Source organism: Sphaerodactylus townsendi, linkage group LG08 (genome assembly GCF_021028975.2).
Source record: "Sphaerodactylus townsendi isolate TG3544 linkage group LG08, MPM_Stown_v2.3, whole genome shotgun sequence".
NCBI lineage: Eukaryota > Metazoa > Chordata > Lepidosauria > Squamata > Sphaerodactylidae > Sphaerodactylus > Sphaerodactylus townsendi.
This window is the reverse complement of record NC_059432.1, coordinates 48,405,765-48,432,902: the sequence shown is the minus strand read 5'-3', so window position 1 is coordinate 48,432,902 and position 27,138 is coordinate 48,405,765. Positions and strand designations below refer to the sequence as shown.

The 27,138-nt window shown below is 43.1% G+C and overlaps 1 protein-coding gene across 17 annotated transcripts in view; it reads left to right on the top strand.

The window, feature by feature from the left end:
• The window catches only part of TACC2 (transforming acidic coiled-coil containing protein 2), a 175,982-nt gene that overhangs the window by 71,961 nt on the left and 76,883 nt on the right, over positions 1 to 27,138 (top strand). For all 17 annotated transcript variants that reach the window (XM_048506345.1, XM_048506329.1, XM_048506327.1 and 14 more), the window contains one exon: positions 10,437 to 10,568. In XM_048506345.1, the coding sequence (XP_048362302.1) occupies positions 10,437 to 10,568 (132 nt within the window). The remainder of the gene's footprint in view (positions 1 to 10,436; positions 10,569 to 27,138) is intronic.

The window sequence follows — 27,138 nt, the reverse complement described above, 5'->3', positions numbered from 1 at the left end:
GGACATCCCCACGCTGCCCTCCGACCCCTGGAGGTCAGAGGGTAGCGTGGGTGTGTCCCTCCAGAGCAGCCACCATCCCCCTTCTTCCCGATGGAGTAGGCAGCAGTTTCCCTGCCCAGTGCTGCTGCCTCCTGCAGCGCTAGAGGCGGCGGCACCAGGGAGGCCGCAGATGCCACTCCTCCTGCCCCATGGAGCGACTGCCTGCTCCGTTGGGCAGAGGGGGTTTCCCTGCCTGGCCCTCTGTCTCCCACAATGCAAGAGGTGGCGGCACCAGGCAGGCCACAGATGGAGCTGCCTGCTCCATCGGGCAGAGGGGGTTTCCCTGCCTGGCGCCTCCGCCTCCCAGCGCTGGAAGGAAAGGCTTGGTAGATCTTCGGGGCCGTGGAAAATGGGCCCAAATGGCTCTTTGGGTGGTAAAGATTGCTGACCCCTATTGTAGATGATGCTGGAAAATCTGCATAAGGTTTATGGCACTGAGTTTATGACATAGATGCGATTGAAAAGTTAAATTGAGCAGAGGGATTCTTTTTTATTCTGGAGTATATTTTGGAGATCATATTTCACTTTGCAAAATGTATTTTTGATGAAAATGCTTTCACAATGACTGTACACAGAAAAATGTGGTGGATGGAAAACCAAAATTGATTTTGCAGGGAAGACCTATGAGCTAGAATCAAGAATGTAGTGATTTTTTTTTCGTTTCAAATACCAAATTCATTTGGTATTTGCTTTGGACTCCTTGCAAGGTGATGTGGCAAATCTGAATCTTTAGTGTGCAGTTCTGGAGGATAATGAGAAAGTATGCATATATTCTATATGTAAATTATTGATAGTATTAATTACTGAAATTAACAAATAACTGCATGTGGTGTAATGGTTGAATAAGATCTGGGAGATGCAGGTCTCAATCAGCATTCTGTCATGGAAGCTCATTGAGTTACTTTAGCCCAGGTACCATATTTTATCCTAACCTTCTTTACAGGTAGGGGTGCCAACACTGCTTGGAGATTTTGAGGGCGATATCTGGGAGGGTGCAGTTTGGGAATGATGTGATGTCACTTTTAGGTGACACTATGGGAATTTCTCCTAAGACATGGGGAAGTTCCTAGGCCGTTGCTATAAATGCCCTTTCCTGCCATTTTTTTCTCCCACACCTCAATTTCTCATGCACAAGGAGGGTAAGAGTTTATTCACTTCAGGCAGGCAAATAGCAAGCCTACTCACAGGTATGAGGTTAAAATGAAGAAGGGGAGAAAACTGTTGTAAACTGCTTTCAATCCTCAATATGGATAAAAGTGGGGTACAAATATTTAAATAAAATAAACTTTATCATGCTATATGGTCTTGATGCTGCTGTCCCATAAAATTCCTTACCTATATTGCTGTGAGGAGTAGTAGTTTGGATTTACCATATATACTCGCGTATAAGCCAAGTTTTCAGCCCTGTTTTAAGGCTGAAAACTGCCCCCTCAGCTTATACACGAGTCACTGCTTACCAGCTGGCTCTTCAGGCCTCTGCCGAGGCTGGGGGCGTGGCCAGGATGACCTCCCTGCGGCTGCACAAGCCACTTGTTGCTGCCCTCCTCGGAGGGTGAAGGGGAACCCTGGCTGGGCTTCCTCAAACCCGGGGAGGCAGAGGGACCACCTTATTTGGGCAGTGACTCCCCCTGATGTCATTGCCCCAATAAGGAGCTCCCTCCACCTCCCGGCTGGGTTTGAGGAAGCTCAGGCAGCCGGGAGGTGGAGGGAGCTCCTTATTCAACTTATACGCGAATCAATACGTTTTCCCAGGTTTTGGTAGTAAAATTAGGTGCCTCGGCTTATACACGAGTCGCCTTATACACAAGTTTATACGGTATACTCTGACTTTCTCTTCTGTAAGGAGACTCAAAGCGGTTTACAACTCCTTTCCCTTCCTCTCCCCACAACAGACACTTTGTGTGATAAGTGGGGCCGAGAGCATTCTGAAAACTGAGACTTGCCCAAGGTTACCCAGCAGTAATGTAGACGTGGGGAAACAAATCTGTTTCACCAGTTAAGAGTCTGCCACTCAGGTGGAGGAATGGAGACTCAAACCCAGTTCTCCAGATTAGAGTTCACCTGCTCTTAAACACTACACTATGCTAGTTTGTGTCCCAAAAAATGTGTTAATTTGAAGGGTGCCATGTTTTTCTTGATATTATGTGTGGGTTTTTTGGTGCTGTTTGTGAGAACATTTTAAAAAAATAGAATTTCAGCCTATAATCACAGCATTACAGTTTGCATCACAAGGGTGTCTGTGGCATTTCTGCATGTTTTTCTGATGCTCTTTTTGCTCCCTCAGAAGGGATTCCAGAGTGCTTAATTTTAGAAATGTAGATGGTTTGTCTGAAGTTACTTCAGCATTGGAATTGCACAGTATCCTGAATGGCTACTTACAGTATATTTCATATTATTACCATATAAGGTCAGTGGCAAATTTAAACTGAGGAAAAACTATCCAGAGGGACCTAAGAACAAGAAATAAGAAGCCAAAATTGTAAGGAATAGTTGTACATTTCTGGATGTACATTTACATATACATTAACTAACTGTTGGGCCCAATTTCAAAAATACTTCAAGAGCAAAGTGAGAAATTGGAGTATATCTTAGGGAATAAATTTGTTCTTGTACATACGGTAATATGATGAGATCATTTCATGGGACATTTATGCCAGTGCTGGTTGCATTTGAGAGGAACATCTGTTTAGAGAATGATTGGTTGGAAGCTCTTTGTGTCTCAAAGAGTGACACAGTATTTGTTGCAACAGCAAAAGAGAAAAGGACGCAGATCAGGATGCCTATAGCCAAGTATTAAGTTAACCATTAGCAATTTGCCATTTATTTATATTTATATTACTTCATTTATACCTCGCCTTGCTCTCCTCATCTCCATTTTATCCTCCCAAAGCCCTGGCAGATAGGTTATGCTGAGAGTGTGTGACTGATTCAGGGTCACCCCATGAGCTAGCATGGCAGAGTGGGGATCCAAACCTGGCCTTCCAGATCTTAGTATGGCACTGCACCATATTAACTCTCACTGCAGATATTAAGATATTTGCCTAGCATAAGAGGTCATACAACAGAAAATGAATAGTTGAACCTGTATTCCAGGCATTCCCCCATCTTCCTGAAAAAACAATTGCTGCTAACCTGCCTTCCATTGAGGACCTGTATACTGCACGGGTCAAAAAAAGGGCTGTGAAAATATTTACTGACCCCTCGCATCCTGGACATAAACTGTTTCAACTCTTACCCTCTAAACGTCGCTACAGAGCACTGCACACCAAGACAACTAGACATAAGAACAGTTTTTTCCCGAATGCCATCACTCTGTTAAACAAATAATTCCCTCGATAATGTTAAACTATTTATTATATACTTATTATATAATTACTGCACTACTTTTTTCATCATTCCTATTACCCATCTCCTCCCACTTATGACTGTATGACTATAGCCTGTGCTGACATTTTATTTTATTTTATTTTATTTTATGATTTTACATTTTATGTTTTCATTACTACTGATTGTTTCCTGATTGCTTACTAGACCTATATGACAATCATTAAGTGCTGTACCTTATGATTCTTGACAAATGTATTTTTCTTTTATGTACACTTAGAGCATATGCACCGGAGACAAATTCCTTGTGTGTCCAATCACACTTGGCCAATAAAGATTCTATTCTATTCTATTCTATTCTATTCTATTCTATTCTATTCTATTCAATCAGATGGGCAAGTAGCAGAGAAACAGTGGCCCATTACCCATGGAACACTTACCTTGGGTCTGTTCCCTGCACACTGGGCTTGCAGAGGGCTCTCCTCATGTTTCTCTGTTTACATGCTAGAGACAGCCCAGTGCCTGCAGCACAGCTGCTTGATGAAGCTTCAAAGAGCTCTGGTTCTTCTGGTTCTCTTAACTTTATCCATCAATAGCTTTAAAGTCACAGTTTGCATCACAAGAACTGATATTTCCTCCCCCTCCCTTTCCCTCCTCCACACACGCTTGCTTGCTCGCTGCTGCTGCTGCTGCTGCAAGAGAGAGGCTTGTTTTTTCAACTGGGAGGGCAGAAGCAGAGGGGGGAGATGGGGTGGAGCCAGAAACTGACCCTGCTTGTTGCTTTCTTTCCCTGCTGATGGTGTTCCTTTGCAAAAGACAGCTACATCAATGTATTGATACAAACCTTTGGCCATCACTTCCAAGTGTATTTCTTTTGGCCTCCTGGCAGTCCCAGCTGCCAGGCTCTTCCTCTCACTTTAATTGGGGCCTTTTCTCACCTGGCTGCTGTTGCCACACACAACAGGCATACTGGCCCAGCTCTGTGTATGTGTGGGTGGGTGGAGTGCCTGCTTACAACTCCCGACCTCTGCTTCCCCTGGCCTTTGGCATTTAGAGAAGTCAAAGTAGTGTGACGGAGTGGGGGATGAGACTAAGTAGATGGGCGGGCTGTGGGCAGAGGTAAGAGGTCTGGGGCAAAGCTGTGCTCTCTGGCAAATCTTCCCGCTCTGGTGGCAAATAAAAAATTCATGCTAGAAGTACTCTTGCTTGCTGCAGGGAGAATGGAAAGTGAAATTGGGACTTGAAGAAATACATCCATACAAGAAATCTTGTGGCACATACATTTGCCCCCATTGCTCAGTAAATGCCTTGTACATAATCAACCAGTGTGTTTAGATGTGGTGTGGAAGTTTTGAAATTCCCTCCTCAGGAAGGTTCATCTAGCCCCAACATGTTGACTTTAAACAGCAGTGAGATAATTTCCTAAGGGTGGTAATTGAGTTTTTAACAATTCAAATAGATGACTTCTTGTGGTGGAACACCACGTTAATCTGAAGCAGGTGAATTTGAATGATATTGAGGCTTCTCCTGCTAGCTTGCTAGTATCAAACTCATCTGAGCTATGTTTGTTTTCTCCTTGGCTTTCAGATGCTTAGTCTGGTTGTGACCTAAGGTACAAGGGCCTGCATTTACCATCCTAGCAAATCACGCCATGACTAAGATTTATCTGTTTTGTTTATTTAAAGTGTGCTTTGCATTTTGTAAATTTATGTAAACCACTTTCAGCCCCATCCAATGGGCCGGTGCTGCAGCTGTGGCACCACATTGCATCCAGGGAGGCTTCCCAGGGGCGTGGGGAGGCTTAAAATGTAAAAAAAGCCTCCCCACTGCTAGGAAGCCCCCATTGGGTTTAATAGACTTAAGCTATCTTCTCCATGGTGTAAGTCTAAAGCCTTGGCTACTGGTGCAAGAGGGCCAGTGGTGGGAGGAAGCTGACTAACATTGGCTCCTCCCCCCTGGGGCAAGTGCCTTGTGGAGGGCAAATATGCCGACACAATCATGTGCCATTCCCACCAGTGGATTTGCCCCCCGCCCTGGTGGGGCTCTTTGTCTTCCTTTGTAGAGAAAGTGGCATATAAATGGTAGTAAAGTTTAAAAGCAGCAGCAACATTTTAATGAAAGAGACAACAAGCTTCCGAGAGACATCTGGTCGAGACTGCATCTAGAATGAACTTTAAGCCACAGCCATTTTAATGCCAGAATTCTCTTGCTTTAAAAATGCTACAGGAGGCTGATGTACTAAAAGTCTCCCAAGCATTTCTTTAGTATTCCATAGCAATAGATATTTTATACTGTTCTGTAACAGATTTTTATGTTTTAATTGGAACCTGCTGATTTTATCTGAATACTGCTGTTTTAAAGATGTTCGAGCATTTTAACTGCTTTATTCTATTTTATTGTTTCGCTGGTGTTTACAGGTTTTCTGCATTTGTCATAGATTTTTACATCTGTTCTCGCACTGTTTTTCAGATGTTATAAATATGGGTTATATTCCTGTGTTTTTAATTACTGTCTTGATCTGCTTTGGGAATGCTTAGATTTATAGGGCAGGATATAAATATCATTAAATAAATAAATGATCATTTATTTATAGTAAAACAAGCCAAACCTTATGACTATGTGCCATGTATGTGGGAGTACATAAATTGTAAGCTCTATATCAGTTTTGAAAAAATTGTTACCCAGGATGTAGATACAGTCTCTCAATATTGTGGGGAAAATTAGCTCAGAGCAGACTGCTTATTACTATTGCAAGAGGCTGGGTAGGGAATCTTTAATACCAATGTATATGAAGATCAGCTCTTGGAAGAAAATCCACAGAGAGGAATGTATATATAGGTAATACGACCTGATCTCAACTTGAAAAAGATGCAGGGTTCAGAACCAAATGGCCAGTGTCTGGTTCCAGGGGGCACAGTGACAAAGCCAGAAAGGTGTCAATGGCACTGGCCGATTGGCCCTTTAGAGGGTAGGATATTTATAGCATGAAGAACCATCTTTGGGCATGTCAGAATGACCCTTGGGAGGTGCTAGGACCCCCTCTGGGAGGTGTCCAGTTGGATTGTTTGAGAAACAATAGAGTCCATTGTAAGGTGGTCAGGAGAAGTTAGTTACAGGAGGGAGTATCTGGGATAAGATGATCAGAGAAGGCAGTGCCCTCAGAGGTCCTTTTGCAGCTGGAAATTAGTACCCATGCTTCCGGGTTACTGTATCATGTTGAGAACACATTCTTCTTTTGCTATGAAGCTGAAAATGTGCTGCTATGGCAAGCAAGCTGAGAACATGAGAACAGAAAGGAAAAAAATCCTGGAAGTTCCTTGTAGGTTGACTTGGCTATTGCCAGAGAATGGGCTCCCCATCTCAACAATGCAAGCATCACCCTTTAGGCTGGCACGCAGGCAGGGATGCCTGTGACTAAGCATTACCCCCACTATTCCAGGGTGGTCGGTAACACATTATGGTGTTAACCTTTAAGGCCTTACGCAGTCTGGGACCCTTGTACCTGCGGGACCGTCTGGCCCCATATGTCCCATCTTGTGGTTCCCGGCCCCTCCATGATGCGGCTGGCTTCTACCCGGGCCAGGGCTTTTACGGCCCTGGCCCCTGCCTGGTGGGATGCTCTCCCTCCAGCTGTCCGAGCCCTGCGAGACCTTCATGAGTTCCGCAGGGCCTGTAAGACCGAGCTATTCCGCCGGGTCTTTGGGGAGGCCAGCCACTGATGCCCCCTCTCCTCCCTTCTTTCCCCTCTTTTAACAGTGGGGGCTTTGATTCCCCTCTTAGAGGAGTTTTTAGCTTAGACGCCATCTGTTGTCTGAAATGTCATATTAAGATTTGAACGCTGTGTTTTAAAATATGCCAGTACTAAATGTACGGCGGTTGTTTATTTATTTACTTGTTGTCGTTTGTTTGTTGTAAACCGCCCTGAGCCCTCTGGGGGAGGACGGTATATAAGTTCAATAATAAAATAAAATAAAATAAATTATCCATGGATTCGATAGAATCCTGCAACAAATTAAATATAAGTCATCCTCTCTTCCCCTTCCCTCCAGATTCCAAGACTGTTTTGTAATAACAAACAATGAGAATTTGCCCGACAGGCTTTTTTTATGAGAGACATTCAGTAGTATTTTATGGTGACGGAAGACTTGGTTTTACATTTCCAGTTGTGGACTGGCATGCAGTCTTTTGGAATTTATTTGAACGTTATTTTTATTCTCACAGTACATTCCCAGTTCAGTCTATTCTGAAGCTTGGTGCATGCAAACGGCTCTTTGTACATATTTACAAGAGTGATGTTGAGCCTGACTGCATCTCCATTTGCAGCCCTTTTGCTCTTTTCACTACGTCATTTAGCTTTCTGCAACTCTACAGTGGCTGGGGTATGATGGGACAATATTAAAAGTGCTATTTGCTGTCTGATCAGTAGAGGGCACTCCTGCAGCAACAAATGCATAATTGTCAATTTTGCCATGTTTGTTCCCCTGTTCAATAATAGATATTATTACAATAGATACATACCTTTTATGCTATCAGAAGAAAAACTTAATTTCACCCCTTACACGATATATAGTTTTGGGAGATGTATGGAAAGTGTTTTAAGGCAACATGGTGAGACAATCTTGCTGTTGTGTGTAGTACTGAAGTCAGAAAAGTTTAGATTGTTTTAGTAGTAGTAGTAGTAGTAGTAGTAGAATAGCTACCATGAATTCTTTAGAATGAAGTATCTTATTAATGTAAATTTCTGGAAACAAAGTTTCTATTTATTCACACTGATAATCTGGATGTTCTGAGAGACCAGTGGGGCACAAGGTTATCAAGTTGGGCCTGAAGATTTCCTGGAATTAAAACTGATCTCAAGATAAAAGTTCAATTCCCTTAGAGAAAATGTCTGCCTTGGAAGGTCGATTCTACTTTGCTGAGTTCTCTACTCTCGCCAGGAGTTTCCCAATCCAGACATTCCCAATCTGTCCTCTGCGCCCCATATTCCACCTTGGGGGCTTGTCCATATTATGCTAACCCGATGAGTCAATTGTTTATGTCATCATCTGATTTTAAGATGGAGGTTGGAGCTGGTTGTTAATTGTGTTTGGCTGATATTTAAAAATGTTGATTAATTGATCATGATTTAATGTGATTGTTTTATTGGTTGTACACCGCCCAGAGCCCTTTGGGGATGGGGCAGTATAGTAAATCAGATAGATAGATAGATAGATAGATAGATAGATAGATAGATAGATAGATAGATAGATTTTTGACCCCTTCCAGTCCGGCTTCCGTGCTGGGCATGGGACGGAGACTGTTCTCGTCGCCGTCACAGATACGCTCCGTATGCAGCTTGACCAAGGCGGATCGGCGCTGCTGGTATTGTTAGACCTTACCGCAGCGTTTGATGTGGTCGACCACGACCTTTTGGCCCACCGCCTGGCTGCCTCTGGAGTGCGGGGCATTGTCCTTCAATGGATTGCCTCGTTTCTCCGGGGGCGGACTCAGCAAGTGAGGTGCGGGGCTGAGGCCTCCAGGAAGTGCCCGCTTCATTGCGGTGTGCCCCAGGGGGCATTGCTATCCCCGCTGTTATTTAACATCTACATGCGACCCCTTGCTCAGCTGAGTGATACGGAGTTTTGGGCTGTCCTGTCATCAGTATGCAGATGACACTCAGCTCATTCTGTTGATGGAGGGGGGAACAGCCACCGCCCCTGCGGCTCTACAGCATTGTTTGGAGGCGGTTGCTGGTTGGTTGCGACAGAGCAGGTTAAAACTGAATCCATCAAGACGGAGATCCTCTGGCTGGGCCGCGAGGGGGAGAGGGGGATGTTTCAGCCGACCGGTGTGGGAGGGGGGGGGGGGTCATGCATTGACACCGACTCCTCCAGATCACATAGATCCTGGGGGTCCACGTCTTGACTATTCGTCTCTATCAATGGAGACCCCAGGTGGGCCCATGTAACCCGGGTTGCTTTTTTCCCACTCCTCCACCAGGGCCCGGGCGGATTTGGCCCCCTTTCTCTCCCAGACCGAACTGGCCACAGTGATCCATGCAACGGTCATCTCCAGATTAGACTAGGCTGCTTGTAAACTCGGCTCTACGCGTGAGCCTTCCCTATGCGTTTGATGATTCGGAGGTTAAAACTGAGGTCCAAAATGCAGCTGCTGCGTTTGCTTTCGCAGGTATTAGCCAAGCATCTGGGATCACATCCAGCCTGTGCTCACGCCAGCTGCATTGGCTTCCAGTAGAGTCTCCGAATCATCTTCAAAGGTGTTTGGTACTGACCTTTAAAGGCCTTACGCGGCCTGGGACCTTCCATTGAGATTCTCTCGGGACCGCATCACCCCACACGCCCCAACACGGGCCTCTCTCGCCAGCAGAGGCCAATCTACCTGGTTGGTGGTCCCTGGCCCCTTGATGATCAATGGGTTGTTGAGCCTTCCACAGCTGGCCAGGGCCTTTACAGCTCTCTGGCTCCCCAGCCTGGTGGGAACGCTTCTTCCACCAGCTGGGTCCGGACCCTCGCGGGACCTTATGGAATTCTCACAGGGCCTGTAAGACGGAGCTGTTCCTCACCGGGCTTTTGGAGGTACTCCAGCCGCTGATGGTGGCCCCCCCCCATAGCCACTACAACATCTGGGCCTTATCATCTTGGGATTGCTGTCCTTCCCTCCGGCAAGAGGGTTTGAAATTGAGACTGCGGACGCCATTCTATGAATTAATTTAACTATTATAGTTAGTTTCCTATTTTACTGCTGCTTTTAAAGGTTTTAGCTGTTTTTAGCTGTACACGGTGGTTACTGTGTTGTACACCGCCCAGAGCCCCTAGGGGATGGGGCGGTCTAAAAATCTGAAAAATAAATAAATAAATAAATAAAATAAATAGATAGATAGATAGATAGATAGATAGATAGATAGATTCTAACTTAGCAACCCTAGACATTGCTGTGTTTATTCAAATTAAACTTGGCCCTATGATTAGTAGGTAGACAGTAATTTATCCTCTCTGTGGGAACTTTTGAATACAATAGAAAAACTGTGTTACAGGTATTACTACATAATAGTACTGGCTAAATTTATTTTGCAGTATTTCCGAGCCTGGTGGTTGCCAAGAGATTGATCAAGCCATCCCATCTTTCCCTGACCAAAGATCTTTGACTTCAGAACCAGTGGAACTACCTGATCAAGAAAGTGGGAGTCTGACTGAGGGAAGGAAGAGGTACTGTGCATTTTATTTGCCTCTATAAATATGTTGTTTCTTTGCTATCAATCTTTGGTATCAACCTTTTGTTGTTTTTATAAACATTGGCATGATTGGTCATGAAAGTAATATATCATTAATAGATTTCAAAAGGATTATTACATCAGATATGTCAAAAGATTTTTTTAAATTTTTGAATCAAAATGTGTTTACTTTTATATGTGCCCTTCCTTTTTTTTGTTTGGACTGAAATGAGCCGCTTGCTCATGTCCCTGTCATCTCCCAGATGCCAAAAATGTGACATTGGTCTTGATGCTTGTTAACAGTTCTATGACTTACAAATTCACACCCTTATTAATCGAAAGGTCCACACTGGAATTCAGACTATTGAGCTGTCCATCCCCTGGAGGACGTGTCTTTTTCATCCTAACAACTTAATCTGTCAGCTTGTGGCAACTACGAATCTGCAAGAAATGCATATATCTGTCATTTGTCGATTAGCGAAATGATTCACCATCTTCTGTATTTGCTTGCTGGGACATGATTGTGAATTGCTTTGTGATTTTTTTTTAATTTGTGAGCCAGAGAAAGAGAAAAGGTGATCATGGCCTCAAGAGAGATGGTTTCTTATTTACATTTCTGTAAGTTATGTGGCCATAGGGACCGCTTCAACTGAAGATTAAAACAACATTATTTCCAGAGAAATGAGGCGTAGGGTTCCATGAAAAAAAGGAAAAAAGCCCACAGGAAAAGTGTTCCCAGAAAAAAGCCCACTGTCATGAATGCCCACAAGAAAAAAAGCCCACATGGACAGTCGACTTCCACCCACTGTCACCCCTGTTGTGCCGGCAGCCAGGCCTTTGGACTTATGCCACTTTTTGGACTTTGAACTTATGCCACCAGTAAGCCAAATGAGGGCTTTTTGTGATGGGAATGCTTTTTTGTATATTTTTAGCCTCCCCACACTTCCACCTACTGTTATTTCTACACAGAAGTGGCAACAATGTCAATGTAGTGCCTCATATTTCCTTGTAGTGCCTCATATTTCACTACAATGTCAATGTAGTACCTCCAAGCAACCTGCCTGTGCATTAGCCACTGTTAATTTGTGGCAAGTCAGGTCCCTCTGCAGTCCATCAAACAAATCACATGCTGGGATGATTCCAGTGGAATAGGGAATGGGCAGCCCCATCCAAAAGGACCCAACCCAGATGGGGTGCCGCAGCCATGCTGGCCTGCCAATGGCTTATCTCGGGGGGGGGGGGGCAGGCATATCTAGGGGGGACAGAGGGGGCATGTGATTAGACACCACTTTCAAGGGTCATGTGGGGGGCACATTGGGTTGGTCCCCCCCATCCTCCCCCAGGAGGATTCTGAACCCCTTCCCACCAGCTACTGCCTGCCCAGTGCTTCTGCTGCCCCCCCACTCATCCATCTTTTCTGCTGCTTGCCTACTGCCTCTGTACCCTGCCGCTCGTCTACCACTTCTGCCACCCCCTGCCACTTGCCTGTCACTTCTGCTGTTTACCCACTGCTTCTGCCACTTGCCCACTGCTCATGCCGCTCACCTGCCACTTATGCCACCCCCCACCAGTCACCTGCCTCTTCTGCTGCTCCTTGCTGGTCACCCACTGCTTCTGCTGCCCCCACCCACCACCACTTGCAGGCCATAATTTTGTGAGGGAGGCACAATTTTAGTACTTGGCCAAAGCACCATTTTGGGCAGGTATGTCACTGTGGCCTACTCTGCCCAAGGAGGCTCCCCAGTAGTGTCAGCTTCTCCCTGGACACCCCCCTCAGAATGCCCCAACTGTGCTGTTGGTGGCGGTGGGTGTGCAGGGACACTGGTGTGGTGTTTCGCACCATATCCAACCACCGAGGAAAGCTGAGGGACTGGAGAGGACAAATCCACCAGTGCAGCTCCACACTGCTCCCAGTGGTAGATTCCTCCCCCTTTGGATGGGGTCATAAGAGCATTGTGAAATCCCCCACAACGGTTTGTGGTTTTTGGTGACTGTGTTAGGGGTGCACCATGATGATTCCATATTCTTATAGGAAACTGAGGATCTGTGCCAGCTGTACCCTATATATAGAAAAGAAATACTTGACCACCTCGTTATAGCCATCTTCCTCTGGAAATGTGGCGGCAAGCTTATCAAAAACACTTCTCACATCTTTGACTGGGACAAAAGCTGATGTAACAAGAGACTTCAGTGTAATTTTTATGTTGATATTAGTTTCATATTCTGTCTTCAAGCATGAGACTTTGTCACAGGTGAAAAGAACACCCTTTGACCTCAGCATGCAGAAAGGCAACCTTCATGGCAGTCATATAAGCCTTCTCAAAATTGTGTGGGCTTTTTCTGAATATGGACTTTTTTCCTGTAGGCATTCATGATGATGGGATTTTTCCTGTGGGGTTTTATCTGGTCATTGAGGCAAAGCTATCCAGCCTATTCAAGTTATTTTCTGCACAGATTTGCCTATATAAACCTGGGGAGGCAGAGCTGCTGCCTTGACTTGATACTGCATATCAAACAAAACCTTTTTCCTAACAATTACATACTCTCTCTCTCTCTTTCTCTTTGTGTGTTTGTGTTTTTGTGTGTGTGCATAATATCTATATATGGACTTTCAGTTGTAAGAAATCTATGAAGCTTCTACACAGAGTTTTCAGGATATGAAATTGTCAAATGAATGCTATGTATATGTAGCAGTAAAACCCATCTAAATTACAGTAAGAGAAAATTCAGAGGAATGATAGATCTGGTTCCAGACTAGTGTTTTCGCAGGCCCAAGGATTTCCTTCTGCCCATGTAGTGCAACTTTCCCCCCATTGCCATCAGCCCCCTGAAACACCCCCCTTTTGGTCCTGTCCTGAATTGCTGTGGGGTGGGAAAGAGCTTTGCAGGCAGAAATCCTTCTGCCCCCCAAAATGCTAGTTTGGATCTAAGAATTTTCTTTGTGTGAATATTTGTATCTTGCCATTGATCTGAGTGGTTACTGATGGTGATATAATCCTGTGGAATATTCTGCCATAGAAGATGGTGATGGCCGCTAACCTGGATAGCTTTAAAAGGGACTTGGACAGATTTATGGAGGATAAGTCAATCTATGGCTACCAATCTTGATCCTCCTTGATCTGAGATTGCAAATGCCTTAGCAGACCAGGTATTCAGGAGCAGCAGCAGCAGAAGGCCATTTCACATCCTGCCACATCCTGCATGTGAGTTCCCAAAGGCATCTGGTGAGCCACTGCGAGTAGCAGAGTGCTGGACTAGATGGCCTCTGGTCTGATCCAGCAAGCTCTTTCTTATGTTCTTATATCTATGAAAAGGCAAAAGTTCAGTATTCACCATGGGGCTTTCCAGCAGGGCAATAAACTCTAATAACTCTTGTACATTCTGAAAAGGACATTTGTCTTTGTATTTAATTATCATTTGCCCTCATAATGAAAAGTGCCTGAAAAGGTTCACATCAAAATGTGAGACTGTGTTGTGACCTGTCAAATAAGCAGTACAAAGTAACAGCCTTCTAACAGGGCATTTCACATTTAGAGTTGGCATGAAACTAGACTAACCTTTTAAAATATACTTCTCATTCTATTGGGGCAATCTTTATAGTGTCATAATTGAGTAGCACAGCGATGGTGATGTTATAGATAGGTTGGAAGCAACTCCAGTCTCAAATAATTGCGCCATTTTCAATTCAAGTAAACTAAAGTTACACTAAAGATACATGGTGCTTAATTCTGTAATTTAATTTAAATAGGCTGTGCTAGATGTGGTTTGGGATATATGTGTCTGTGGTCCTGTCATATATTGATGCCATGGCTTGAGCAAGGACAAAAGTGTGGGTGTGTTGACTGAAAAATGAAGTGCCCAGAAGCATCAACCATCTAAAGTGATAGTCTGACTATTAGACCTGCACTCTTCTTGTCTTGACCAGACCTTAGGTACCAGCAACATAGGACAGTTCACTGAAGATGGTTAAAGGAGCCATTGGAAAAAGAGACTTGTCTGATACAAATACACCCTGTTTTACTACAGGGGGCAGGGAGGCTCAAGGATCCCAGGGGATCGTTGGGGTATGTGCAGGAAGAACCCCCACCCTGATTGATCTAGGCTGGCCTCACCTCCTAGAATTTTAATTTTAAAGCAACCAGATGCTTTTTTGGCAGTGGCAGTGGGAAAACAGTGTGTGTGGGGGGGGAAGTGGCCCATCTCTTCCCCCCCCCCCCACCTGCCACCATTGGGAGAAAAAAGCCTGTGGCTGCTTTAAAATTAAGATTAGCTTACTTCTAGACAAGAGGCGGCTGGGAGGAGACTGAGGGCAGAAACAAGGCCAGAGAAACAGCACTCTCCTGGGTCTGCCCACTCCCCCAGTCTCTTCCCGGCCGCAGAACCGCTCACCTAGAAGAAAATCAAACTTAATGTTAAACTAGAGCCTTTTTTTTTGTTGGCAGGGGGTACTTGGGTGATGTTTCACACTGACCCTACCTCCAAGGCTCCCTCTTCCCTCATTTCTCTCTCTCTCTCCATTTCTCTTTCTGTCTTCCCCCTTTCTCTTCCCCCTTCTCTCCCTTTTTCTTCCTCTTCCCGCTCTTCCCCCCTTCTCTCCCTTTTTCTCCCTCTTCCCCCTCTTTCTCCCAGGATGGGGGATACACTACTGAGTGGCAGTGTGTGTGAACAAGATTTTGGAGTATGGGTGGACAGTAAGCTGAATATGTGTACCCAGTGTGATGCAGCGACAAGAAAGACACTATTATCTTGAGGTGTATCAATAGGGACAGAACATCTAGATCACAAGAGGTTGGAGGAGGCACAGTTTAAGAGCTTGCCCCAGAACCATTTTCTGTAGATATGCCCCTGACTAAGGAGCACGGTGATTTCAGCAGACATTTTATTCCTACCCTTTTAATTTTAACCCGGAAGTGTGGCCTTTCGTTATTAAAAGAAATTTCATGGGACAAAGGCATGGCTATTGAGTTAATAATCCTAGCAGAAACTGGTTTCGCAATGCAGTTAATTTCCACTCTTGTAGTAAACTGTCTTGTAAAGACTTGTAATATTTTGTACACAGGGGAGGATAATAGCTGTCAGGTCTCAGTTTCATAGAAATGCTGGAATTGGCAAAAATATCTCTTCTGAACGATCATATATCCTTTTGAAATGCTGGGTCCCTTGTAGCCATAAAAAAAGGTCTGTAGCACTGCTTAATTCTTTATTTGTCCATGCTCCAATTTGATGAAACAATAAAACATCCTTCTTCTTGTATTTGGTGAATCTTAAAGCACATCTGGTCAGTCTATCTGGCAAGGAAGGAAGGTAGGCATTTGTCAGTTTTTAATTGCTTTTTAAAAAGTAGTATTCAATTAAAAGATGGATAGTGTTCCATATAAGTAATGAATGGCCTTTTTTGCATAAACCTTTTAAAATGTTTTGAGGTAGGAAATAAAATGTTTCCTCCATAGAGTTCTTCATTTCCCCCCTCTTATGTCTTGAAAATATATTGTTTCCATCCTCAAAACATTTTAAATATCCTTTTAAAATGATTCTTTGGTTTGAAACGGTTTTAATGTCTTCACTTGCCGTGCCATCTATTTACTACACTTTTGATGCCTCTGTCCTGTTCCTTTTGCTCCATGTTACATCTTACACTTTTTTCGCAGCGCCATTTTATCACATCACTCAGCTCGCTCCATTCCCCCTTGTCTGTTTATTTTAATCATTTCTGTTTGTTTTTATTTGGGGAGGATGAAATCCTCGAAGCATTGTTTGTATAAGCTATAGAGAATCACAGCATAAGCACTGAAACATTGATTCAACAAATAACTAAAAAAGGGAAAACACCTAATGCCATTAAGAAACGTTTTGAGGGGGTGAATGTGGGCAAACATCATGGTAAAGACAGGGATTAAAAAGGTTTTACAAACGTTTTAGGTGATTTGTGTGGAAAACGCCAATGTCTGCAAAAGCAGCAGAAATTAACTAGATAATCTGGCCTTGCTTGAGGCCTGTAGCATTATCAGAAACTCCATAGATGAGTTGATAAAACTTCCTATTTGTATTCGAGAATCTACTTCCCAGGGTGTTACTGAGTGGAAAGCAAAGGCTAAGTGAGTCCAATTACTGTCAGAAACCTGGAAAAGTATTGGCTAAAAGTTGTTGTGCACTTCAGCTTTTGGGGGATGGGGTAGATTCTACTTCGTGTTTTCACTGTTTCTCATAAAATGAAATACTGGAATTCTAGTTAGTGTCTCAGAAGACCTCATTTGTGTCTGTCATTTGTGGTTTAATTTGCTGTGGATTCTGAGCACAGGGGATTGCAAAGCTTAAGTTGTCTGTTGTTTGTTCTATACTTTTCCTACATGAATGATCTCCCTAGAGTTGGATTCTATTAGATCTCTCTCTGGAGATAAAGAATAGTTTCTTTTTTTCTCAGAGAGCAGTCATTCTTTCACGATGTACCCAACCTGTAATATCTGATAAAGGTAGTTGCCAGCTTCCAGGTGGTGAATGGGATTACAACTGAGAAAATGGCCACTTTGGAAGGTGGAGTCTATGGATTACACCCTATTGAAGCTCCTCCCCTATGCAAATCAGGCCTCCCTCACGCTCCATCCCCAAAATATCCAGGTATTTTCCAACCCTAGTTAAAGAGTTTGGCAAATTTTGCAGTGTTTTAAAACCTGTCTGATCAGAAGTAGCCATGGAACCAAAAGAATCACAAAGTAATACCTGTACCTTACTGTTTCCTTTAAACCTCATAATTTATGTGGAGCCTTAGTAACGAGTTTTAACATATTGGTTTATCTCACACCAAGGAAATTGGATAAGAAAAAGATATACAGTAGGCTGAATCCATTCACTTTCCTACCTGAACAAAAAAAGAAGAAGAATTAGATTTATATCCCCCCTTTCTCTCCTGAAGGAGACTCAAAGGGGCTTACAAACTCCTTTCCCTTCCCCCCTCACAACAAACACTGTGTGAGGTAGGTGGGACTGAGAGAGCTCCAAAGAACTGTAACTAGTCCAAGGTCACCCTGCTGGCATGTGTTGGAGTACACAAGCTAATCTAGTTCACCAGAAAAGCCTCCACAGCTCAAGTGGCAGAGCAGGGAATTAAACCCAGTTCTCCAGATTAGAGTGCACCTGCTCTTAACCACTACACCAAGCTGGCTTTCAAAGAGGCACTTGCTTTGAATGAAGGTTGCTTAGAGGATGGTTTAATCTACACCAGTATATGGCGGTTTCCAAAAAAAACATGAAAAGCTTAAAATATGTGAGAAACGTAGAGAAAATTAAATCATTTTACATAGTATCTACTGGCACCTTAAATAGCATTGATTTTTTTATTTTTAACCCATTTTCCCCCACCACAGTGGGCTCAGAGCGACTTACACTAGTATAAAAACAGTAAAATTATAATCAACAATAATATACAAAAGCATATAAAACTTGTAAAGATGGTGCTTGGTCCAACCAAGGATGGATTGGCTCAGAAAGTCCCCAACACTGTATCCTAAAACAAATTTGGTATTATTAAACAAGGAAGGGGGGGGAGGCCAGCTAAGATGGAAACATGTCCATGGCTGCCTTCAACTGCAAATCTGACAAAACAGCTCTGTCCCTCAAGGCCCTGGTGTCATTTGACAGAAGATTCTACAGAGCGTTCCACCTAGTTGAGGACAGACAGACACTAGCCTGGGACCACCTGCAGTTAGTAGCAGAGTGTAATGCTCTCTGGGGGACATATTGAAAGAGACCAGACCGTTTAGGGGTTTAAATGTCTGAACTGAAACCTTGAACGAGATTTTGTACTCTGCCTGGAGCCTATGTAGCTGATGGGGCACAGGTCGAATATGCATGATGTCCTCATAAGAACCTGTGCAGCTGCATTTTGCACCAATTGGAGCTTCCAGATCAGACCCAAGGTCAGCCCTGAGTAGAGCGAGTTACAGTAATCCAGTATGGAGGTGATCATTACATAGATCACTGTAAACTTTTATTAGCAGAACCCACTTCACGAAAAGCATGATATGTTGTAGTCAGTTGCTAGAATTTATTTATTTATATAAGAAAACCCAGTTTTCCAGGACATAGGTCTATTACATAACACCTCAGAGCACAGATGAAAGCAAGACTCTTAGATCTTTGTTTATACTTGTGCTGCAATGTGTTATATAACATACTTGTATTTTGGGAAACTTGTTATAATGCACCTTTCTGGTATGTGTATAATCATTGCCAGCTTCACTTAGGAATTGAAACAGGTCCTAGTTCACAGACATTTATACCAAGAAAAGTTATATCAAAACTGTCCATTTTGGCTGCAGCAGATTAACCTGGCTACAATGGTAAAGGTGTAAGCACCGGGTCATTACTGTCACATCACCACGTTTACTAGGCAGACTATGTTCATGGGGTGGTTTCCCATTGCCTTCCCCAGTCATCTATACTTTACCCATTACAAGTTGAGTACTCCTTTTGCCCGCCTTGGAAGGATGGAAGGCTGAGTTTACCTTGAGCTGACTACCTGAAACTGACTTGCATCGTGATCCTGTTCATCCAAGGCTACCCCTCATAAATCTGCCTTAAATAATTTGGAATGTTTAATCCAGGCTAGAAACACAAATTGTGGGCAAAACTAGAGATGATGATTTCAGGTCTATGGATTTATACATGGAACTAGGTCAGTCACATAGAGAAGAGTGAGAGCTCAATTTTAAAAGCGAAAAGGGTAGATGGTGATGAACCTCCCCGCCCACAGCATATATCCCTGAAACCTTCTCTCAAGCACTTCTTTTTTGGGCAGAGTCACTTCCAGTGCTCTGACTGGGAGAAAATATGTTTGAAGATTGAAAGCTGAAGGGATATAACCCCTCCCCAAATGAAAGGGGCAATGAAATTCCCTGGACCACACACTACAGAACTAGGGGACCCTGTCCCAGAACTGATATTCTCTCATCTTCCCCTTCATACACACATACATCCTGCTGCTGATGCTGATGTGGAAGATGAGAGAGGCTTGTTATTTTGATATTCCTATATTAGATTTATCATTATTTTAATAGATCTAATATGATACAAATGCTTGAAGTTGAAATAACATTTTAAGAAGACCTCCTAGTCATTTGGGAGGGCAGAAGTGGAGCAGGGGAGGTGGGGTAGAGCAAAAAAAATCCCAAAGCAAAGAATAACACAGGGTATTTTTCCCCTCTTCCCTGCAAAGCAGAGGAAAAGGTGACTCTTTGCTCACTCTCACAAGCAGCAGAGATCTGCTGTGTGATGAGTGTGAGTGGGGTGGAGTGGGGAGGGGAGGGGAAGGTATCTGTAACGGAAGCTCTGCCTTGAAGAGAATCTCCCTTCAGCTTGGGACAGAGCACTAGGGTATAATTGACCTGAGTTAATCTTCCAAATCAGCATTAAATTAGAGTTTTAAATGCTGGTTTTGAAGAGTCAGTAAATCACAGTTTGTAGTTTGGATGTAATGATTAACTATGGTTTACCACAAAAGTACATTATTTTTACATTATAAGGCCATAGCAAAGGGAGAGAGTGCTTGAACCTGAACATATTCAAAGTCCATTCATGCTTTCCGTTGCATCTGATCGCTGTGTGTCTCTATGTGTCCTTTTTGCTGCTACAGTTCACAAGTATGTATTTTGCTACTTTGGGATGACTGAACGCCTAATTCATTTGTAGAACCTCTCTGTACTGCCCAAATATGGTAATGCTAAGCAAGAGTCTGCTGGTGCCTACAATTCCCAGCTAACAGACAGATTTCTACAAGCTGGTACTGCAGAAGCTGTGGAACAGAAACCAAATAATTAGCCTCTCCATGTGCTTTGTGATGCAACTGCTTTCTTAAAATCCCCAGCTCCCTTGGCATTCTGTCTAGCCAATGCAGTGCATGGTATGCTTGCCAAATTCAAAGAAAAAAAATCTCTGTAATCACTACCTCCGCCACCTTGACCCTTTCAAAATTGTTGCATAGAATCATTTTTCTGAACCAAACTGCTCCCCTGTATACCCATGCATTGTCTTGTTTACTTTGGCTATTCATAACATTCTCCCCACTTTCCTGATGGAAGATTCCATTTCAGGAAGAGGGATGAACTCTTTTGTTTAAAAGGGGGAGGAGGGAAACAAGGGTTTTTAAATCTTCCATATTAATCTTCTCTATTGTTTACTATTCTAAAATCTATGCAGTACTTCCTGTCAAAATAAAGAGCACATGCAGGATGTGGCAAGCAAATCTATTTGCATTTCAAATCAGCTGAGTCAACACAATATAATGGTCCTGGCTGGAGGTCCTGAGGGATCCACAGTAGCTGACAATGTGTGCTTAAAGGGAGGGTCTTAATTTTCTTTTTAAATAGCCGCTTGGTGGTAGCCAATAACCCTTGTCGTAGATGCACTTGCCCAGTGCCTCGTCTCAATGCTGCTGGCTGTTACGTGGTCTGACACAATAGTTGGCACGTTTATTTATTTGAAATCCATTTTCATTCGGGTAAAGGGGAAGCAAAAGGGGAGCCGAGGAAGGAACCTGGCAACAGTTCAGAGAAGAAAAGCTGCTGTGAAAGTGTTTTACTGCCACTGATGCAAGCAGCTGTTTTCATCTGCACTGCAGTATTGCAGCCTCCACAGTCCGATCGCTCTGGGTTTCTCGCTGGTGGAATTAACAAGGAAGCTGGCCTGGATTGCAGCTAGCTCCAACACAAGGGCACGCTGAGGATGGGAGGGTCGCAGTCTCTGCAGCAGGCACAGACAAGTAGCCTGACTCAGGAACCATCAGAGGCAATGTAAGTGTGGGATCTCTTTACTCCTTTTTAGCCCTGTAAAGACAAGATTGGCACCTCCACGAGGTAGCGGTGGGCTTCATTGAGAGAGATCAATTTATGTGACACAGTCTTTGTGTAATATTCACTGTGGTCTGCTCAGGGCATGAAGGTATCATTGGTTTTCAAACCTGATTCATTTTTAAAAATATTTCTGTAGCGTGTAGGAATTTTGGTTAGAGAACGGATCCTTTCGTATCATCCAGTCTGGTAGGTCTCTATGCCATTTGTTTGTTTCCTATATGCTCTAGAGACATGATCAATCAAACCTATCACTGTTTTCAATGAAAAATGCCTCTGATTCTATTTGAAATGCACAGCATGTTTTCATTGTTTTCCAGGACTCCCCCCCCCCCGCCCCATACACACAGTTCTCCCAGTATACATCTTCCTTATCTAAATCATGTGTTTTCATAGAAGGTTTTTTTTAACTCATCATTTCTTATTGCTCTTCAAGATGATGCCTTAATTCCTTTTCAGAAAGGAAAAAAAACCCAAAAATGAACTGTTTGTTACCATTTAGAATATTGAATTGGGTTTGGACCCCAAGATTTTAAAATTATTTATTATCTTGAGACTGGAATGTGGTACTTGAGTCTATGACTTTATCAGTCCATTAGGCCCAGTCACTGCTTCCTTGTGCTTTCCAAATGTTAAGTGAATATACTAGAAAGTGGTCTTTATTAGGTTTCCTAGAATGTCCTTTTTTCTGGTTTTAGGTATACAGGCTCAGGTGAATTAAAAGGTTTAGCAATTAGTGTATTTCAAAATGCATTGTTTCTGGTGACTTTAATCCATGAAACCTGCTATACGAGACAATATTAAATCAATTGAACTTTCATTTAAGTGTTTGCAGTGTGTTCTTTGTCATGTAAATTTAGAAGTCTATCATAGCATTTGCCTTTTTTTTCTCCCTGTTCTGCTCAAGGAGAATCTTTTCACAGTTAAAAGTGAATGGTGGATACTAGTATGCAACTGCAGCATAAATACAAGGCCATAAAACCTGGTTAGTGTAACACCATCTATTAAACAGTGTCAGCATTGTGGATAGCATTCTAAATAGCTGGGTGGCTAGTATAATCTCTTGAACCCTTTTTATAGAATAATGCGTACATAATTCTTAACATGCTAAACATACTTTGATTTTAATTTGGAATAAAGTGATGTTGCATCTTTTCATCTTTTCCTGAACAGCATAGTGTGGAAGAAATGTAAGTGAAGCCTTGCATTGTTCGTTTTAATCTATAATTTTAGCAACTGGACAAAGAATGTATTTGAAAGTATTGATCAAAGAAGGCTTCTTGTATAATTAAAGACGCACATAATCATTCTGATCTTACCCTCCCTTCCCCCTTGCCAGCAGAAACCATGCTGAACGAATTAGGCCTTTCAGCATCAGAGAGGTAGTGCTGGTTTTAATGTTCCAGACCACATCACCTTTTCCCCCAATCCAGTAAGCAAATGTGTTTATAGCTTATCTGAAAACACTTTAGTGACAGATACTGTTGGTTTCCGTCAGCTGCATCATAATGTATTATGTTGGGCAGACAATCCCAACGACCTTCACTGATTCTAAAACAAGATGTGTATGATGGAGGAAGCCAAAGACTGTGTGTTCTAATACCTTGGGCCTCTTTCAAAAATTGCTTTCTTCATTAACTGACAGGATCTCATATTGTTGAAGGCTTTCATAGCTGGAATCATCTGGCTGTTGTGGCTTTTCCGGGCTATTTGGCCTTGGTCTAGTGTTTTTAATTCGTAATGTTTTGCCCACATCTGTGGCTGGCATCTTGAAAGACATGTTTCGGTAAGATGGGTTTCTCTCCATGACACAGTGTGCCACATCTTACCCTGACATACCAGCCACAGATGCAGATGAAACATTAGGAGCTAACATCACCAGGCCATGACCACACAGCCTGGAAAACCCACAATACCCAGTTGACAGGATACCTTCATGTAGCCTAGCAAAACATTTCTGACCTTTCTAGAGCAAAAGATTTAACTAAAGTTTCAGTCTGACTTTCATTTTATGGTTACAGTTTTTTCTTCATAGACCCCCCCCCCCATCATATATACACACATAATTTAATATCTGAACTTTAGTTGAGAACTTTATTGTAGCTTTTTATTTAAACTGCAATAGGTAAATAGGTATTGTTTGAGAATGGACTTTTTAAGCTGGGTGAAAAAAATTAACAAAAACCAGGGCCACTTAGAGGGTAGAGGCAAGAACTCTATTTGGCCTGGGCCTCCAAGTTAGAATCTTGTTAATTTTTCAGCCTTTGATAAATTTCACATGTTGTTTTTATTTGGAGTTATATCTGAAGACCTCAGAAGGTGAAAATGGTAGAAGCTTCTCTGGATCTCTGAGAATGCCTCATCAAAACTGGTGAACAAATTATTGTAGAATTACATTTGAAACATCCAGTTTCTCATTTCTCTTCCACTGCAGTAAAACAGTAAATAGTAAGGACGGACTTACAGGTAGGAAACTGATGATATTACAGTGCCATCCAAAGTAGCGTTAAACATTTATAAGCTCGTTGAAGTCAACAAACCTAGAAGAGTATAACTCTGCTTAGGATGGTACTGTTACAGAACTAAATTTCAAGGTAATAGAATTGTTAAGTACACCAAACTTAATGAAGAGAACCCATTTCCCACACAGTTTGTTTGTGGATTGTGAGGAAATGCAACCTTTCCACTACAGCAGCTACCCTGAACTGTTCTGTGGAGACTTTGCCTTTTGACAGATAAACAGGACACAAATTTCAGTTTCCTGGATTCAGATTTTCCACCTTGATCAACTGTGTAGGCATACAGGTCCAACAATTACCTTAGTGTTAGCCAGAAAGAATGATTAATGGCGTGTGTGTGACTAATTGTTTAATTCAGTAGTGACTGGGCATATGGAAGGGCCAGTGACACAGCATTCACCTGTACAAGCACAACTGAAATTAATTGGACCAGCAAATCAGTTCTCTGAAGCCAGGGTGATGCAGTGGTGTGGTGGACTCCAATCTGGAAAATCAGGCTTGATTCCCCACTCCTACACATGAAGCCTCCTGAGTGATTTTGGGCTAGTCACAGTTCTCTCTGAACTCTCTCAGCTCCACCTACCTCGCAAGGTATCTGTTGCAGAGAATGGAAGGGAAAGAGTTTGTAAACCGCTTTGAAATGCCTTATAGGAAAAAAAGATGGAGTATAAATCCAAAGTCGTCTTCTGTTTCCATCCAGTTAGTTGTCCTGAAAGCCTTATTAACGGTGGTGTGTGTGTGTTACAGAAGAAACTTGAAAGGGTTTTTTTAGTAAGTTTTGTCACTCTGTATTCATTTGAGGGGTTGTATAGATAGTGATCAAAAGTCAGAATTATGTACACGCAAGGCCATTTCATGTACATAACTTGAGTTCTTTGTCACCTACCTCCTGTTTTGCTTAAGGAAAGCTGTGTTTACTCTCTGCATTCAGAGGCAATTGCCATTATCTACTGTTTCAAAGTAAAGCTTTTAGACAGTTTAAAGCAAATAAACAATTTCCTCAATAAAATTTTCAACTGGTAAAAAAGGAATTCCTGGCCTGTGCTTCATGATATTCAGGCTGTGCAGTTATTACTAGCTTAAATACGGCCAATTATACACAGCTGCTCTGCTCCGCAGTTCCATCAAGGCAAGTCCACATCCTCCCTCAGATGACAGCTGTTCATGGCTCCTTTTAAAGTGGCTCAAAATAGTTTTAAAAACCCTGTGACAAAGGGAGGGGAAACTGCACCAGGGGCATGAACTACCCACACGCACCCTCCCTGCCCCTGACACTCCCCGCTGAAATGCCCCCATCCTCACCTCCCCACATGACTGCAATGGCTCCGCCCGGGACAAGCCGCCCCGGATGTCCTCATTGCAGCTACGTGCCTGAAAAAAACCTTTCCTTGGACTGACAAGGAGAATGCACAAACTTTCCCCACCCCCAGTTTCTTGCCTTTCCACTTGCTTTTGCAAAAGGAAGAACAATATTGATATAAGACAGAAATATCAAATAGATGCCACATAGAAATAATGATATAAACATTTAAAGGACTTTAAAAACAAAGCTGGCAAATTTACAACCACCAGGAGTGGCCTGGAATGAGGACAGGCAAACTGCGCAACAGACAGTGGGTCGCCTCCTCACATGTAAACAGAGAACCGCAAGGAGACCCCTCTACAACCCAACTGTGGAGCAAAAAACCCTGAGAAAACGTCCCAATGCATAATGGCCCTAGTTCTGGTCATTGACTGTCTAGGCCATAACTAGTTTGGCAGGGATAGGACAGGTTGCTTATTGATAGACAGGGAGCAGTGGTGAGCACCCTGATCCATTGAATGTGATGGAAGGCATGTTCTGAACAGATCATCACTTGCTTGATGGCGGGATGGGGCATGTGAAGGAGCACATTTGGTCATTAGCAACATCTTTCGAAATTTAGTAATGACTTCATGATGCATCAAGAAAGGAGGCTGGAACTGAACCTCTTTACACGTATCTGGAGATTCTGGAATGGAGCCTGAATAATGCGAATGGAGGGGAGAGACTTATAGAGCCCACCTTCCAACCTTTCCTAAAAGTCTAGTGGTCTTTAAGATGCTACTGGACTCAAACCTTGCCATTCTGTATATAGCTGTGAAATCTTGTGGGGGAAAGGATAGATTTGTGGGCTCAGGATTTAGTTGCAAAGAATAACTCCCCCATAGTACAGGAAGAATGTTTGGGGTGGATATTGGGGCTCCAGGAATAAATGTCAGAAAATACACATTCCTGAAGTGTATTCCATTTCTGTGTTATTTCTTTACTGATGAGAAGTTAAGCTGTGATTTCTGGAGCAAGAATCCTGGTGAACCCTGAGCTGTCCTGTTTGAGAATTCCTTATCTTGATGAAAATGAAGCCATCCTTGGCTGGGTAGCTTGGAAGGGAGAAATATAGGGGTAGACTGTATCTCCATTGTTAGTAGAGATTCTCTCTTACTTTTCCTCATTCTTCCCCATACTCCCACACTCTTCTTCTCCTAAGCATTTGATGCACTTCATATATATTCTCACTAGTTATTACAACTTTTCTGCAAGGTCGTTTCTGCACGCTCCAAATATCCCAGGTTGAGCAAGGGAAATATCCCAGTTTGGCCAAGAAGTTCGCACGGTTCCTGGTCCTAAAGTAGGTTTGTCCCACGATATTTCCCTCATCCAGAAATTTTCAAAAATTGCCAATTTGGCGATTCTTTTTTAAAATCCTGTGGTGAATCTGCTACCATGCAAACACCATGGGAGCAGAACCAGTTTATTTTTCCTGGCCAGCTGCCTGATCTTTCCATCCCATCTCCTGATCTCCCCACCTGACGTCACGTCAGTTTTCAACTCTGCTGAGCCACCAACCGTTGTAGCCCAACCTTCCCGAAACGTTCCCCCAAGCACGTTTTCTGCTCATGATATCGACTGGGTGCCATTTCTCCTGGGTAAAACAGGAGTCCCAAAATATCCCAGTTTTCTTTTCTGTACATGTACTGGTTGCTCAGAGTGCATAGTTAGGGAGATGTGCATTTTGGACTGAATGTTAATGGGCATATCATGGGGGGGAGTCTCTCGTTTTCCACAAAAATATGAGAACATGAGTGGGAATGTCATGTGATGCTGTGCCCCACTGCTGCTTGCCATGTTGTTTTTTGCCATGTTGAGGCCTGTGCCGCCTCCCCCTTTATTTTTGCTGCCGCTTGC